We start from the raw sequence: 17,508 nt of genomic DNA, 5'->3' as shown, positions 1-17,508 counted from the left end.
GGCTTTAGCCATCTCGAGCCTTTGCCTCTGTATTGCTTTTCTGCAGTTACTGGAAACTTCAAATACAATTTAAACATGAAGGTCTGTTGTTGCTCCCTGTTAATGATGCATTCATATGTAATTTTAAAGAAAAAGCAAGAACTGTAAGTCTGTCTTGTTTTTATTCTGGTTTCTCTCACGGGGAATATACTTCCCACTCCCACAGTTTGCCTTTGGTTTGCTCGCAGACTTAGCAGTGGAATTCAGGCCAAATAGGTAATTGGTTTGGATCAGTTCAATAAACTTATGTAAGTTTTTACACAAAAAAGAGCATCCTGAGTTTTGCACTTCTGTATTCCCTGAAGCAAAACGTTCCCCTCCATCTCACCTTCATGCCTGACATGCACCTTCGGGAGAGTGAAAGCTGCCGAGATTTTTTTTTTTTTTGTTCTGCTGACTGTTGAAGCCAGCTGTCTGCCTGGTGAGCTCGGGCGCAGCCACCTCATTTGTGTGAGATGCCGTCTGCTGAAAGGAAGACCTAGCCCTCTTCTGGACTGTGTTCCTCCATGGTGGTGACTCATCTCCACTTCTAGGTGAGGAACAAGGCTCCAGCTTGCTCTCTGTTACCTGCTCTGTGTCCTCAGTGGAACTGGCCTTGGGGTTAAAAAGAGCTTCACCCTTGAGGAAAGTCTTGTAGTTGCTGATGGGGAGGGCAGTATGGGCCACTAAAGCAGCAGTCATGGGCTTAGCCCATGCTGGCCTGCACCAGATGGCCATGGGGAGAGGCAGGAGGAGGGAGATGCCCCTCCAGATTAGACGCAGCTCCTGGGCAAACCCCCTCGCCAAAGTGTCTTCCCTGGCTTGAGGCAGGTCCCTTGAAATGGGGAATGCCACCAGGCACTACCTGCAGTCACTCTGCCGAGGTCGAGCAGCCAGAGACCCCCCCCCCCTTGTCTCATCTTTTAATGCTTGTCTTTTCTTGAGGTTGGGCATGGGAATGAAGTTTTCTGCTAGAAGAAAAAAGAAAAAAAGAAAAAGTGGTTGGTTGTTCAGCTCTGATGTGCTCAGCACTGCATGATGGGAGCATCCCCTGCCAAAAGAAAATTGCCTAGAAGACAAAGTCTTCCCCAAAGAGACAGTGAAACCTAATCAAACTTCATCAGTGTAGACTTGCCCAGGATGAACAGCACCAGAATATTAAACTAACAAAGGAGCAGAGGGAAACCTGTTTTCACCAGTTTTCTCTATGTTATAAAACAGGATGAGAAGTGGCTTGTAATATTTAAAATTTGTATGGGAGGGAAAGGAAGAGCCAGGGTGTATGGAGTGGCAGGCTGGAAGTAATCTGCCCCTGGAATATCACTCAGTACTTTATAATGCCCCTGCCCCCCTAAAGTAGTTGATGTAGAAAAAAAAAAAACCATTAAAAAAAAAAAAAGAAAAGAAGAAAGCTTCCTGCTAGCAAGGGCATGCTTGGAAGAAAAAGAGAAACTGGGATTTGCTGAGGAGGCGGTGTACTGCCTGGTGCCCTGATGTACTAAAAGAAACTGCTGAGATAAGACACAGCACTTCAGGGGTGAGCTTACTAAACACGCTTCTAGGAGCACCCACAGTCCTGGGAAAAACGTCAGGATTTCTAGGTGCTTCTCTTTGGCTGTTGGCATTCCTGTCCCCTTTCCATTCCTGATGAAGGAATGGGGGTGGTTGTACAGGGAGCGCAGGAGGAATAACTACCTCCTAGCAGGGAAAATTGGTAGTAAAAGGCCTCCATCCAAAGAGTCAGAAGGGAAAATCCTTCTGCCAAGGCTGGGCTGTGTGGTTATGTCCATAAGAACGTGGCTGTTTCCCCATGACGGACTGCCGGGGTTGGAGCACCGCCTGTCTAAACAGAACCTTAGTGCAGGTTGTAAAGTGCAGCTCTAACGGGGCACTGCCCGTTGCCGCCTGCACCCCCCGGCCGCTGTTCCGCCTCTCTGTCCCTCTCTCATCTGACATCGATGTGAACCAAAGTAGAACGGTTCTTTCCTTGGGCTACAGGCTGGGCTCCAACGAGGAGCTTTGGTCTCTGTAACACAGCCTGAGGCTCACTGCCCTGCGAGCCCTTGGTGAGTGCTGCGCGCTGGGGCTAGCAGCCGTTCCGCGCACCGCCGGTGAGGGTGTGCGGGAACCAGCCCATCAGCACGGGTAGAAATGTTCTCCAAGCAGCAGCCACCACAGAGATCCAACGAACAATAAACATCCTTGGTAGCTGCTCAGCTCAGGTGGCTGTGGGGCACAGGCACGGAGGGCCAGGGCATCCTCGCGAAGCCCCCGTCCCACGAGCACATAATTGCACACTTGTGGACAACATGTCCTCACCTCAGCTCCACCTGCAGCCCCTGGTTTTGGCCCTTAAGGTAGTTGTGTATCTAACAGCCCAGACACCAGAGGCAAGGAAAATCCCTGTGGAAATTGCAGGTTGTATGAATGAAAATGGTAATAACGCTCACAGCAGTGCCCCAGTGAAACTCCCCACAGCCTTCAGTGAAAGCATCAGTCAGTCCTTCCAGAGAGGGTGGAAATGGGAACACCGATGAAACCCTCTCCAGCGGATTTGGAGAAAGCACGCTGCACTGGGTAAGTTTTTTCTTTTCCACCTGTAAAAGCAGAAGTAAGTTACAGAAAGTAAAACGAGACTTGGATGGATAAGTAACTCCATTGAAACTTTGGGGCACTGCCTTTGAACGGTGCTTTAAGCCTAGCACTGTTTAATGCTAATCCTGTAACATTATATAGATGTTTTTTTTTTCACTTACACAAAGGAGGAAGGGGCTCAATTCTGGTTTTGATTTTTATTTTTTTTCCTTCAGCGAAAGGCAATGCTGAGCAGCACCCAGCTCCGGCTCGCTGACATTTCCATCTGAATCCACCTGAAGGGGGTGAGATTTTGGGGAAGAAAGAGGCTTCTCTCCATCTCCAGGCCAGAATCTGATCTCCAGACTACCTTGCTGGTTATCAATAGAGGCAACAGTTGTGATTGCAACTCAACACTCCTCCTGCCCTGGAACATCATTGAAGAAAACGGACTTTTCAATTGCAAGAGCAAGGGGACTGAGACATCGTTTCAGTCATCAGCAATAATTGGCAACGAAGGACCGGCATGCGTTCTCCATTGACATAGGATTTCTTCCTGGTCTACCAAGATTGGTCTAAAATTTCAGACCTGATTGCTCCTCTAACCTACGAAACAGGTTGGTAATTTTTTTTTCCATACCTAAAAAACTGTAATTTTGAGTGTGATACGCCAAGTAACGTATTCTTTGTCTGTCATGTTTCTCAAGCGGTGCTGGTCTCGCTCTTGTTCTTTGACTGCCATAGTCTCCACTAGTCATTGTCTGCCTGGTCTCTCTAATGAATCCACAGTGACTCAGATTTACGATCTGTATAAAACTCTGTCATCCTCCTTTCATCTTTCTGAGACAGACAATGTGGGAAAACTTCCTTGGTGGAATGAATTTTTCTCAGCACAGAACGCAATTGCTGGCAGCAGGCTGTGGCCAGCGTTGATGCGAGTGGCACACCGAGGAGCAGTGAAGCAGGGAGAAACTTTCCTTCCACCTTGTTTCACGCTTTCTGAGCTCCCAGTAATGGGAATCAAGTGGAAGTGATGTGGGACAGACAATGGCATATTCCCTGCTGTAGTCCTGTGCTCTATGCGTTATGTATGTGTGTGGGCGTACTTAGAAGGAGTTGGATCTCTTGATCACCATATGCTACAGAAACACATCTGTAGGGAGCACATAAAGAGATGCTGGGTGTGTCCACACAGCTGAAATGCGTGGGGTGTATAAAGCTGAGAAGGTAGAGAAGCTGGTATTGAAATTAGGGCTGTACCTAATGCGTAGATACAGTTTGCATCTGAAGATGATGGTGTACTTTTCCGGCGGGCGCATACCTGCTGGGAGCACACGATACCTTCCTGGGAGCTCTACGTGAGCTGTGCCTGTGTGTAATGAACAGAAGCGACAGGTGAAGAAATCAAAGCAGTTGTTTAAGCAATATTTTCTATTGGATTAATAATGAGTAACAAATTGCATTAGGCGCAGAAGGAATTACAGCTGGTGCAGGATTTCGCTTTTATTTTCCCAGCCCCGTGTCTGCTTCTCTCTCTGTCACTGATTCCTGTACAGCAAGGAGTTGCCCAGCTGTGTTAATGCTTGTGCTTCTTCCACACTTGTCAAAAATGGTAAGCAATTGTGTTAGCAGCCAGCAAAAGGATTAGTCCAAGCAGTGTCTGAAGCCCCTTAGCTGTGAAAGCACACCGCAGCTCTGCATCAGCGCTCACGTTTGGAGCAGCGCGAAGCTGTTCCCCTTGAAGTCAGGCAGAAGTGTCCATCCTTGTACTGAGCGGATCAGGGAGGAATTGCTTTTTAACTATCAGGAGAATAAACAGCCCACAGAGAACGGGCTGTTTAAAACTCCCAAACACTGCATGAAATTAGCAGCAGCTCTTCTGTGTGGTTATGGGCTTACTTTGACAATACTGGCAGGGCAATTTGCTGTTATCACCTGGGAAGTCTCAGCACACCACTTTATGGAGTAGGCATTTGGGGTCTGCCTGGCAGGTGAGGGACCTCCATCTCTGCAGCATCCACGTGTCAGCAGCAGTCAGGCACTTTGGGAAGCGATGGCACCCGGGATCACCCGAGGTTTGCTCAAGGATGCGGTTTCCTACCAATGTGACGCATGTCCGGGTTTCTCTCTTTCCTGTAGGATGAACAAGCGATCGTTTCTCGGAACCTGGGTGGCCCTTTTGGTGATAACTGCGCGACAGCGAGGTGAGTATATCCCACTCAGGTGCTGGGAGCTGTGCTGGGAAGGTGGTCACCTCGCAGCAGCACTGTGCTCGGAGGCCCCAGAAGTACAGAGGGCTTGGAAAACACACCCAGCCCCTTGGCTGGAGCAAGGAGAAGAACCAGGGTGAACTTTGTGTTTCCCATGGTGAGGGAAGGACCACTGATTTTAAGGGTGAGCACTACGTGGGGAGATTTGTGTGCCTTCGTGGGGAAGCATGGTGCCAGCTTTGCAGAAGTGACAGCTTGTGTCATGGGAGATGGATTGGCAGCCTGCACAAATGGCCCTCACTTCACTGGGAGCAATGAAGTGATGACAGTTTCCACCGAATGAGGAGCTGGCACAGCGTGCTGAATACAAAGCTGGCAAAGCCAGCGGGATGTACAGGCCACAGCGACTGTGGAGTTTGGTGAGCGTTTTACATATGTGTGCGTATGTATCATTTATAGGCTGTGTGTGCGTGCATGGGTTGTGATTCCAGAGGCTGTGATGGTCTGGCCAGTTGCTATGAAATTGGAGTTTGAAAAATTTCTGGTGTTAGGACTGCTGAGCAGGCTGACCAGCCTATCTATGCCCAGTAAGGGGTAAAGTGGGTGAGCAGTAGCGAACTGTCACGGTTTGTGGGTAGTGAGGTTCCTCCTATGCTCGCGGAGGACATCCGACAGCAGATGTGGAGGTGCTGCAGTGGGGTCGCAGGGCTGCAGCCTGTAGCAGGAACTTCTCCCTGCACTCACACCCCGTTTCTCGTGGCGCGTTGTGTTTTGTGAAGAGGTGGTGTTCACATCTGGGCTGGGTGAGGCCACGAGCAACCTGCTCTGACCATGGGGTCAGCCCTGCTTGGGGCAGGAGATGAGACCAGCCAGCAGCTGGGGACCCCTTCCAAGCCATGGGCTTCTATGATGTTGAAAAGCATGGGAGCAGCTTGCTGGTCTCATGCAGATATTAATCTTTGTCTTGTTTCAATTTGAAGATGGGCAAGCAGAGCTGGTATGGGCAGGAAAAGCCTCTGTAGTGTGGTAACATGGCAGATCTGCACCGCGTGGCTGGCACTAGATGTGTGGCCAGCTTAGGACCTCTAGCAAGGGAACCTGGAGCTGGGGAGTCTAGAAGCCGTTTCCCTGGTCAGCTGCTAAGTCGCCACCAGGCTGAGGGCAGCTCAGGCGAAAGCTGTGGCTCTCTTTCCTCGTGTGGGAAGTGAGGCTACCAGTTCACCCACGGGAAATGCCACCAGGGCAAAACCCGTGATCAGTGGGGCCCACTGGGCTGCTTGGCTGGATGAGGCGATGCATGCAAAGTTATGCCGGTGTCGCACTAGCAGTGCTGGAGAGGCTGGCATCGAGAAGTTTCTGCCGAGTTTCCTGTTTAAAAAATCAGTAAAATCTGTGTGTCATAGCTATGCCTCAGCTGTAATAACTCATCAGGTGCTAACAGCTGTGCAACAACTTGTTTTACTGCCTGGCAGCCAGGAGTTTTGCTGCAGCCTTTTGGATATATCTGTAAAACCAGGCTTGCAGCTTGGCCGTTCAGGCCACATGCATGTGTCTTAGAAAGTCAGGATGCCCGTGGGTTAGGCCAGGCTTTCCCTTGTCTCCTCTTCCCCAAGGAAAGCTGGACCAGTTACGCCTGTGAAGAAGGGTCAGATGGTGACTTTCCTTACTCCCAGGCAGTTTCAGGCAGGGAGCATCCTCCGGGTAGCTAGGAGAGAGCATTCCCCAGGCCGGGCAGCACCGAGAGCCCCTCCTGCATCCCTCACGGCAGAGCACAGAGCAGGCTGTCCTCAGCTGGAGGCCCCTGAACAGCACGGGATAGTGCCTAGGAAATAAAAGCATGTCCTGAATCCAGGTGAACAGAGCCGGGATTGTTCAGAGCCTGGTGGCTCATGTCAGCCAAGATTGAATGTCGCAGGGACAGGGTGCTGCTTTTCTACATCAAAGAGGGGAGGAGGGGGAGGAAAACCCAGCAAAATTTCCATTTTCTCTGTGAGGAACCATACCAGTAGCTAACTGGAAGAAACAGGGTGTGAGATGACAGCAGCAATCTGGCAGGGGTTGTAACGGGAAAGGACATGTGCCCTAGGGCCAGAAGTGCCCACTTGTGACTCGAGCTGGTAGATTGTAGTCTGGTGGAAACATGTCAAAACCATCTTCTGAAATATTTTTAGAAGAGACAATTATGTTCATCAGCAGTGCCTTTTAGCAAGAAACCTAATTTTGCCAGGAAACATTGGAGCAGTTGTGGCCCCTTGAGCTGTAACCCAGCACCAGGAGCACTGGGAGTCCGGCGTGGAGGGCTGTCCATGGCACCCAGGACAGCTCTGCCATGCCGGCAGGGGCAAGGTGGCTGCTGCCAGGAACGTGGCTCTGGGGGTTGGTCTTGGTGCTTTTTGGTCTCCAGGCACCTGAGCACCTCACCATCTGAAACAGCATGTCCTGCCCATCCTGGAGCAGGAGGGGGTGGACCTGTTGTCCTTGTTCTCCTGATGTGAAGCCAAGGCATTGGTGTTATGAAGTGATCACGTGGAAAGTAAAATGTGCAGCTGCAAGCTGCATGCACATCTTGTGGTCACCTTGCTGTTGCCCTAAGTAACCTTTGGATGATGCTCTCTGATGACCCTGTCCCAGAGCTGGCATCTCTGCCGTGGCTTGAGACAACCTTTGGCTGCTGGCAATGCTGGATTTTGGCGCTGTTTTCCTCAGCGGCTGTGATGCAGAATATGGCACTGTGGCCAAGTACCAGTCTGGCTAGTCACTGTTAGGTTGCCACCTCAAGTGCACAGCATAGAGTTTCGCCCCCAGCCCGAAGCCTGGCCTGGCTTAGGCACAGGCTGGTGGCCAGCAGACCTTCAGCATCACAAGCATGTCCACACCGGCAAAGGAGGGGAGGGCAAGGCAGCTAATTTGCTCTTCGCAGGAGGTCAGTCAGCATTTGGGGACAGGCAACCCTGTGGCCTCTCTGAAGTCAGGACTGGTTCTGACATTGCCATAAGGACTCTCTTCTCCCTCTCCTTCCAGCTCACGTCATGGCAAGTCTGTATCCATTCTGGCAGAATGACACAAAAACGCCTAAAGTTGATGATGGAAGCTCTCCTGAGATCAAGATCTCTGTCCCATTCATCTTTCTTGGAGCCCCATACAGAAGCATTTATGTAAGTGAAGAAGCAGACCTTACCTTTATTCTTTTCCTTGCCATTAGTGGCTGCATTTTAAATGCGCTCTCGCCATCATCAGGAATTGGAAGATTTATTAGCACCTACCTGACAAGTTCTTAGATTTCATGAACTGATAGGTTTTATGATTAAGAAAGTCAAAGGTATATTTAATGGGCTAATGTTCGTGGGGAAGGAATATAAAAGGCAATAAATTTTCTTTGTAGGTGATTAAATGGTACAGCAAAGCTAAGGTCTTGACACAAGGAACATTATTCCTGTTACATGACAAGAAACAAGAACATGCAGGGACCTGCAGGGAAAAAAAAAGGGCAATGGTTTGGACCCATATGTAGGTGCCCAAGACAAGGACTGGCTGCTGCCATTCTCAGATGACAGCACAGCGAAAGCCTGGCAGGGGACATTGATTCCTCCAGGCTGGGCTGAGAGAGGGTTCACCTGGGTGCATCAAAACGGTGCCTTAGATGGGGGCCTCACTATGCCAGATCCCCAGTGCGTCCACGTTTTGTGGCAAGCCAGTCTCTGTGTGTATGCCTGATCCAAAGTACGATATAAACCTGCCAGCCCTACAGGCTCAGAAGAGGCAAAGGCTCAGTCGTTCCCCTGCCTGACCAGCTCCTATTTGTACACAGCAATACTGGGAAGGCAGTAACCCCGAGGGGGTTTCAGACCTCTGTGTGGTGGGAGATTTCAGTGTCTGGGACAGCAGTTGTTCTCCAGGCTTTGCAAAAATAATTGTTTTGGGGAGCATCTTCAGCAGACTCTGGGGAGGCTGCCCATGGCACCATGTGTCACGCTGCTCTTGGGGAGCCCCTGGGTGTGTTGCAGATGACAAACCCGAAAGCATTGGGCCCGATGCTTTAGCTCTTTTTCCCTGGAGCCCTCATGCCATGCAGCCACCCGTGTCATACGGCTGGGTCTCAGTGCTGCGGAGCTGCTCTTCAAAGGCTGAGAAATCCCGAGGCCCCAAGGCAGGTTCCCAGCCGAGCTGAGTGCCATCCCACTCTGGAGGGTGCTTCTCCTCTGCTGACCTGCAGAAGCCCTGTTTTGCAGACTTTTCAAGGGTTTGTCCTGCTTGGGGCTTCCTGCACTCAGCCTTTGGCCACCACTAGCAGGATGAAGTTGAATCTCTGCCTAGAGGGTCAGGCTCTCACCAGCTGTCAGTATAAAAGCTGCCTTCTGGCAGAAGTCGCTCATCCCCCATTTTCTGATAAACCAGCAGCTTTCTGCTACCTGCAAAGGTTTGCTCAAGCGAAAGCAGGTCTCCTTGTGCAGGTCAACAACAATGGCGTGATTTCCTTCAACGCGCTTGTCAGCCAGTTCACGCCAGAGGCCTTCCCCCTGACGGACGGCCGGGCCTTCGTCGCGCCCTTCTGGGCAGACGTGCACAACGGCATCCGGGGAGAAATCTACTACAGGGAGAGCACAGACCCCGAGCTGCTGAGGAGAGCCTCCAAAGACATCCGCAAGCACTTCAAAGACATGTCCTCTTTCTCCGCCATCTGGATTTTCATCGTCACCTGGGAGGAAGTCACTTTCTATGGAGGAAGCAGCACAACTCCGGTAAGTGCCACCAGCTGTGCTTCTTGATGGGTGGTGGTTGACTGAATGCATGTCTGTATATATGTAACTGTCCTGGCCTTTGTGTGTAAAATTGAGTGGGCAGCTTTGTGTTCCTGCTCCTCAGTTCCCTTTTGGGCAGAGGAACACCATAGTCCTTCCATTCTCTCCTGTGAGAGCCTGCATGAGCCTTGCTCCCTGCTCTCTGATCTCCAGGGAAAGCATTGCCTCTTCGGTGTTTGTAGGCAGTGAACCTAAAAAAGGCTTTGACACCAGTTAGGAGGTTTTGGCTTGATTGTAGTATAGTTATTTTTTGTTAGATAGAAATGTAGATTTCATTTTTCCTCTGTACTATGATATGCAACCTCCGCTTTGGCTGTGCTTCCACAATGACAAAATGGAGCTATTTGTGCAGGGGGCTACAGGCACCTCGGAAGAAAGGCCTTTATTAAAGGAGCTGAAGTTTTGGCATTGAACAGTAGCTGTCATGATATAAACCAGTCAAGGCTTCCACTTGTTCCTGACCCATCAGTTTATAAGGAGTGACTCGGTCTGAAGGCACATTATCATGGGGCCAGGGTGTCGGGTGAGACCCAGAGCACCCAGTCGCAGCTGCCCGGTGCCGAGAGCAGCCCCACGGTGTGTGCAGCAGCCGCGTGTGCCAGGGCACGTGTGCTCGAGGCGTGCGCGCAGGGCAGGCCCCTCCCGAGGCAGTGACATGGTGAGCGGTGCCCAGGGGTGCAGCAGGGAACAAGGGGCATGCTAAAGTGTACGCGTGCTTGCGTCCTGTCCTGAAGTGGGACTGGCAGGCAGCCCCCCGCTGATCCCCCGTGCTGGATCAGGTCTGTCCGCTGCAGGGGATCAGGATAAACTGGCCCCACACTCAGCCCTGGGGCAGAGGGAGCAGGGCTTCCCAACACAGGGGGAGGAGAGCATGAGGGGCAATGGGAAGAACAGGCTGTGGGGTGGGCTGGCCGGCCAGCCGTAATATCCTGCTCTGTGCTCCATTCTTTTCCTTGGTCATCCTCTTGAGGCTGGAGTTCACCCTTCTCTCCCCACCGCTCATGTCCACCCAAGATTCAGTGCAAGTCTGCTCTGGTTTTACACCTCAAGCTCACCTTGTGAGGCCACGGCAGCTTTGAAACAAAGCTAAGGTTGTTACTTGCTCCTTGTTTCTGCAAGAAGGGAGGGCTGCTCCAGCAGAAAATGAGCAGAAATCTGCAGTAAATTAAGTTTTGGAAGTAATCCACTCTCTGAGGATTTGGAGACAAGAAAGAGAAAATGGGAGTTTTAATTTGTATTTATTTGGCAAAAGAACCTGTTCCTTTCAAATTGTGATGGCTTTTTCTGTGGCAGAGGCTGAAACACTCTCTGCAGCACTCATCCAAGAGGGCGGTGAAGGCATCTCATAGAAAAGGGTTGAACAGTTGCTCTGAAATCCTGTGTGGACATTGAGATACAAAGGGGAAAACCAAGGGGAATATTGACAGCATTTTTGTGATGACAGCTGATCTGCCTGCACGGAGAGACTGATCCAGGCTGACCAGAGAGTCATGCTAGTGACTCTGCCACGGTAGCTCCATTTCCATAAATGTGTGAGTCATATCTCAGAGGATGGAGATGGCAGTGTGATGTTTTTCAGAGCATGAGCAGCTTTTAAATATTTGGTTAATATGTGAGCTGTGACCGCGGCTGATGTTGGTAGGCCCATGCCGGGGTCACTCATGCATTGCTGGTAGGGCCCATGCAGCTCGGAGCACGGGAAACAAGTGAGGGATCCCTGCTAGATGTTTGAGGAAAGGCTTGTTTAGGATTAGGCTGTGTATTGTGAGTGCCAAAATCTGGCTTCTTCTGTCTTGAGGAGTTGGCTCTGATAAACAGTTCAGCTCTTTTCCATTTGTTAGAGAGGTTTGAGATTTAATGCATATTTTTTGCCAGTCCTGGCAGCACTTGCAGGAAGAAAAATACATATATATATATATTTGCAGACAGCAAGCAATATAGAGATTCGTGTATTGCCTGAAGAATTACATTTGCAACACAATGCAATTTATTTTGTTATAGAGCAGCCTTCCTGTTCAATAGCGGCCAGGGCTCCAGGTTGGCACGCAGAACAGCACGACGCAACTTAAGCAAGAAATTCATCGCAATGCAGAAAAGCTGCAGAAATATGTTGTGAATGTGGCCTGTGGTTACTGTCCCTCAATGACACCCAAGCAAACAGGTTCAGTTTCTGAAAGCCTTGTTAGACAGCTAGGGTGCTTGATGCATGTTTGGCCGTGAGCACCAAACAAGGAGATGTTTGGGGTTCGTGTAAGTGCTCTAACGAGGAGTGCCAACCGTCTTACACCTCCTGGTACCGGCTCAGCTCCTGCCACCCTCCAAGAAGCAGCTGGCCGGAGCGGGCTTTGTTGCTCCATCGAAGAGCTGTTGTTGCACTATCAAAGTGAAATTGTCTTTATGTGTTAGTGCCTTCTGATCTCATGGTCATGGGAAAAGACTTGGCAAAGATGAGCAAGTGTGCCAAGGTGGTGAAGAGGAAACCAGATGTAGGAGGCAGAATCCCAGGGAAAGGATGGAGGCAGGAGTGGAAATGGTGCCTTCCCATTAGCTAGCTCTCCCACTTGCCCTGGTGTGAACTGTGCCTTTTGCAGCTCCTGTGAGGCAGCTCTGCCCCCATCTCTCACTCTCCCTGACAGCTCATGCAGGCTGCCTCACCTCCGTTTCCAAGATTTCTCATGGCAGACTAATATGCCTTGGAGGTGACATCCCTGGTGGCTTGCAAGTAGTGAGTGCAGCCCTGGGGTCGCCTCAGCCTTCTGGAGTGTGTGCTCACCTCAGTGCCAATAATCAAACTAGTGGGTTTGCTGTAAGGGAATGTAAAGTGGTGCAAAGTGGTCTCCAGCCCCTCGGTTCTGGCATCTTCCCTTCCTCCAGCAGCATGTGTGCCCTGTTGTTAATGTGGAGCAGCGCAGTTGCAGTTCTCTCTCTCCACTTGCAGTTCTCAGGGGCTGCTGGCAGGGTAAGCCCTAACACTTCCTAGCATGAGATGGTTCAATCAATGTGCTTTCCGTATCGCCTGGTAATTGTTTCTGTGGCTGTAGTTTCCTTCACAGTTTGCAGTGCCCAGGTAGCTGGGACTCCTAATATTCCCCTTGAATAATTAAAAAGGGGGCAGCCCAGACTTTGTCCCCTACTAAAATCCTGCTCGCTCAGAGGCAGGAGGAGCAGTTGTTCACTGTGACATGGTCCTGGCACAGAGCAGTCTAGGATGGGCAGGGATGGGAAGGACAGGAAAACATAGAAACCTGAAAGAAGCGATGGGCTTTTAGTTCCCAGTGATGACCTCTGCTGCTGGATCTGCATGGGTGGAGGGGATATCTCAAGGGGACAGGCCCCTTCTGTCTTTCTGTGCAACCATGAAGGGAAGAGCTCAGGGCTATGCCACCCTCGCCAGCTGACAAAGCTCGCCCTTGCCGCCCGGGGCCCAGGCTGGCAGTTGTGTGAATGTACCCGGAGTTTGGGGGGCTGGAAATGCAGAGTCATTTCAAGTGAAAGGAAGAGCATGAGCAGCAGATTTAGCAGGTAGCAATGGGATTTGGCAGCCAAGCAAAGAGCATAATATACATGGCTGACTTGGATGTAATCCACCGTTAACAGTATTGTAGGGTACGAATGTGGAAGGGAACCGGGTAAGACAATGCAGCGAGGAATAAAGCTAAGATAGGGTAATGGAAGATAAACAGGTCGTAACGATCCGAATCCTGCCGATTGCTTTTTCCCTGTGAGCTTGTTCTCACGCTGCCATCTATTGGTGTCAGATCAGATTGGAGATGGTCTTCTCATCCTCACAGGTGGAGGTGGTGATGGGGGCTGGTGGAGTTGTGGCAGTGGGTGTGAGCCCATCTCGGGTCTCATCTGGCTTCTGCCGCTCTTCACTGTGAGGCTCCTGCATCTCACTGGGCCAGAGGCGAACATGACAGAAGGGCAGGCAAGCAGCGTGGGAAAAGCAGTGTCACCTTGTGAATGTGCTCATGGTTTTCAACAGGTAAACACTTTCCAAGCTGTCCTAATCACAGACGGAGTGTCATCTTTTGCCATATTTAACTACCATGAAATCAGCTGGACCACAGGGACAGCCAGCGGAGGGGACCCCCTAACTGGTCTTGGTGGGGTGATGGCCCAGGTGAGGCTCTTGTTCCCATATCCCCACCTCTGTTGAGCTCTCAGATGGCTGCCTGTAGCTTTCCCAGTGTATCCATGCTCACTTATGCCACTCGGTCCCTCAACATCCCCAGCACTGGACTTGTAAGCCCACTGCGGGGCACAGTGGGACAAGCGCTCCAAAATTTGATGTCAGCAGCCTTGTCGCAGCCAGTCCATCTGCCTGAGGGGGGTGAGGTTCCCTGCGTAAGGGGAGCCTCCGTCTGTCTCCTCCTTACTTTATCTTGGCCATGCAATACATATACCCATAGATCTCAATGTATGTACGTACATATAGATGTATATATATGTACATAAATCTGTAAATATACTTCCATACTGCTTGTAGTACTTGTTGAGCTTTTCACTGATATCCAAACTACCTGAAAACTGAAATCCCTGAAAAGAGACTTTAAAATTAAAGAAGATACACTCGGGAGTTACTGTGGGGGACAGAGAAGCACAGAAATACAGCACTGCTTTCCTGTAGCAAAGTTGTGTGGTGAAATTTGCTCTCTCTGTCTTTTAGGCTGGCTTCAATGGTGGAAATGTCACCAACTTCTTTAGCATCCCAGGCTCCAGAACTCCTGACATTGTCAATATTGAAGAAACAACCAATGTTAATGTTCCAGGGCGCTGGGCTTTCAAAATAGATGGCAGGGAAATAGATCCAGCCAATGGTTGCAGCCTGAGAGGTAAGGGGGGAAATGGCATTGCTTTTGTTCAAGTTTTGGGGTGCAGTGTAGCAAAAGGTAACACTGTGGGGATGCTGGTGGAGAGCTGCCCGTCTGCTCTGGGCTGCTGAGTGATTTGTGGTTTTGCCAAGGCATCCCCTTGAACTGCAGCTGCAGGGACAGAAACATGCGAGCAGGGATGGGGTCCCATGCACATCTCCAAGTTGCTGCATGCCGTGTGAAGTCATCACTCGACTTCCAGTAATGATCATCAGTCTGCCCACAGCAAAAGGCTAATGCCTTGAAGAGTGGACAGAGAGCTTTGTCATTTGTGTCAGCGTGGACAGAGAGCTTTGTCATTTGTGTCAGCGTGGACAGAGAGCTTTGTCATTTGTGTCAGCATGGCCACGTCTTGTTTGATGGGAGAACATCCTTGGCAGTGTATGTGAAGGAGCCATTGTCAGCCGTTATTTGGCCTTTGTCTTGGCTGGCATGGCCTGGGTGTTGGCACACTCACAGCTGGCCAGACCCAGCACACAAGGTGTGTTTGCAGCAGATTCTCAGTGTGGATGAGACCTGACTTGGTAGCTCTGAGAAAACTGAGAAGGGTCCATAAATACTTGAAAGTCTTCTGTGTTCTCAGTGTTGCTTTCAACCACCAGTGAACAAAAATGTCATAGGTGCTAGTTTCTTTTTTTTTTTTTTTTTTCCTTCCTGGGATTTTGGTACCTTGGTGTTGCTGTAAGCCTCCATTTCTTTAGCCCAGGAGAACCCTAACCCAAAGTCAATCTCAATTCTTTTTCTGTGATGCTGATGGTGGCAATGGGAAAGACTTGGGGACAGCAACTTCCTCTTGCTCCCAGAGTAGGAAAGCTGATGGTGTGGTCCCATTCCCCTTGTTTCTGCAGGAGGAATAGCAGATTTTCTGGGCAGGACAAATGCCATGTCCCTGCACTAGTTACAGTGTCTGTGCAGGTGTCACTGACAGCGTGGGCGTATAAAATTATTAATAGATGCAACAGCGACTGCGCAGGGATTCTGCTGTAGAGAGATTATTGCATTGCCATTTGACAAATAAAACTGTCAGGAGCCTCCACTGTGCTCCAGGGGTCTTTCTAGCAAGAGAGGATCGTCACTTGCTGACGGACACTGGAGATGTCACCATGCGGTGAGGCATGCGGCTTCTTTATGTCCTGGTTTAGGACTTCACCAAAGAAGGCCCATGAGACTCCGAGGCTCTTGCAGCCTCAGCGAAGCTTTCAGGTCCTACTGCTCCAGCCACTTTGGCTACTGACCCCAGGGAGAAAGGCTGGACTTTGCAAAGGGGCTGACAGCCAGTCTCAGCTTTGCATATGACAAGGGCAGTGTGGCTAGGGCCTGCCGCTGGATCTGCGTTTCATGGTGGACAGCCAGTTGCCCTCCATGAGAGGAGATGCAGCACAAGGCGCTGGAGGCTCACCACACCTAATGGCACTCATTTGCCCAAATCCCCCTCACCAGGACAGGTGGTGTGGGAGCCCTCACTAGTGGGTCTTGCTAAGAGGAGATGTTGTTGCAGGGAAGCAGAAAATAGCTTTTTTTGTAGGAGGCAGGGAAGAGAACAAAAAGTTTAGGAGAGGTAAATTCAGGCAGCGCACACGGCGGAAGCCACGCGCATGAGAAGTGTGAAAGATGGCCATATGGAGGAGAGGGAAACTCTCACGGGTATTTGCCACCCTTGTTCTCCCATCTTCTCTCTGCCTCTCACGTCTCTCACCAGGCAAACCTGCCTCCCTTTATAGTACCGCCGTGTAACAAGTCTGCTCAGTCTATTGCTGTGTGATCACTCTTCGTTTTCCATCGTCACTGGTGTATGGTGTGGAAGTTACTTATCAACAGCTCTTTGGTTTCATAACTACTATGAGCACTTTCTGAATGGGAGTGAATTGCTTCTGGGCCACTGATGGCAGAGTCATTCTTCAACCGGCAAATATGAATGGAGGAATTATGGAGATGGCAACAAAGACGAAGGACTGCACAAGTACAGCAACAATGCTGGAAATGACCTCCAAAAGCCATGACCTTTACCAGTGGAGTTTCCCTTTAAGAAAACTGCAAAAATGGCTCTTGTGTACTGAGATACTGAAGCAAAATATGGGTGGTGGGTGTCCGAAATGGAAGGAATAGCCTTCAAGTTAGCCAGCCTGCACAGTGCAGCACTGACCCTGGATTCGTGGCAGTGCTCACACCATCCCAGGGACTTGTGGCATGGGTAGGACTTGAAGGGGACGCACTGTACATTGAAAACGAAGCTTGTGATCGCAGTGCTTTGCTGAGTGGCTCTTGCTGGGAGTCTGAGCAAAGAAGGCGGCCGAGAAGCCTCGTATCAGGCGGCAGTCTCAGTCACAGGGCCAGCAGACCCCTCCAAGGACTGATGTGGTGCAGTTAATGCATGTTTCTCTGTTTAGAGAAGTGATGTAGCATGGGTTTTTCTCTTTCTGTCTTTCTAGGACAGTTTCTCCGTCAAGGGGAAATCTTCTGGGACAATGCCAACTGCACCACCAAGTGCCGCTGCCTGGATTTCAACAATGAGATCTTCTGCCAGGAGGTGGCTTGCAGCCCCTTTGAAGCGTGCGAGCTGAAGACCAAGTTCTTCCAGTGCGTGCCGGTGGAAAGCAGCACCTGCGTGGTGTTTGGAGATCCACATTACCACACCTTCGATGGCTTCCTCTTTCACTTCCAGGGTTCCTGCTCCTACCTCCTTGCCAGGCAGTGCTGGCCAGACTCCCAGCTGCCCTACTTCAACGTGGAGGCCAAGAATGAAAACCGAGGCGGCTCCTCCGTCTCCTGGCTGAGGGATATTTTTGTGGAGGTCTACTCACACAAGATTGTCCTCCCTAAGGGCAGCTTTGGGAAAGCAAAGGTAAGAGCCCTACTGAAAGGGGAAAACTTGCTGGGTAGAATCCTCCGAGGTTGTGGCTGCAATGGCAGCCTGGAGAGCGTGAGATGGCACTTCTGGGCTCCAGGTGTCCCTCAGGGAATGGGCACAGGTAACAGGCATGGAGGAAAATGCCTGTGGCTTACCAATGGCTGTCCTTCTGTGCATGTCCCTAA

At 50.5% G+C, this 17,508-nt stretch overlaps 1 protein-coding gene across 8 annotated transcripts in view; it reads left to right on the top strand.

Annotated features, from left to right (window-relative positions):
• The first annotated feature begins 446 nt into the window (after positions 1 to 446).
• Positions 447 to 17,508, top strand: part of TECTA (tectorin alpha) — a 36,013-nt gene continuing 18,951 nt past the window's right edge. For 3 of the 8 annotated variants that reach the window (XR_008735425.1, XM_055728484.1, XM_055728483.1), the window contains exons 1-8: positions 447 to 2,595; positions 2,829 to 3,209; positions 4,732 to 4,796; positions 7,824 to 7,957; positions 9,254 to 9,541; positions 13,587 to 13,724; positions 14,271 to 14,436; positions 16,905 to 17,317. Coding sequence is in view for 7 of the 8 variants with exons in the window: in XM_055728484.1 (XP_055584459.1) it covers positions 4,733 to 4,796; positions 7,824 to 7,957; positions 9,254 to 9,541; positions 13,587 to 13,724; positions 14,271 to 14,436; positions 16,905 to 17,317 (1,203 nt within the window). In the remaining variant the exon portion in view is untranslated. Of the gene's footprint in view, positions 3,210 to 4,731; positions 4,987 to 7,823; positions 7,958 to 9,253; positions 9,542 to 13,586; positions 13,725 to 14,270; positions 14,437 to 16,904; positions 17,318 to 17,508 lie in introns of those variants that run through there. The other 5 variants (XM_055728481.1, XM_055728479.1, XM_055728482.1 and 2 more) reach the window with 5 other exon arrangements.

This window comes from Falco cherrug, chromosome 17 (genome assembly GCF_023634085.1).
Source record: "Falco cherrug isolate bFalChe1 chromosome 17, bFalChe1.pri, whole genome shotgun sequence".
In the NCBI taxonomy this organism is placed as follows: Eukaryota; Metazoa; Chordata; class Aves; order Falconiformes; family Falconidae; genus Falco; species Falco cherrug.
The sequence above is the reverse complement of the archived record's forward strand: the minus strand, read 5'-3'. Positions and strand labels throughout refer to the sequence as shown.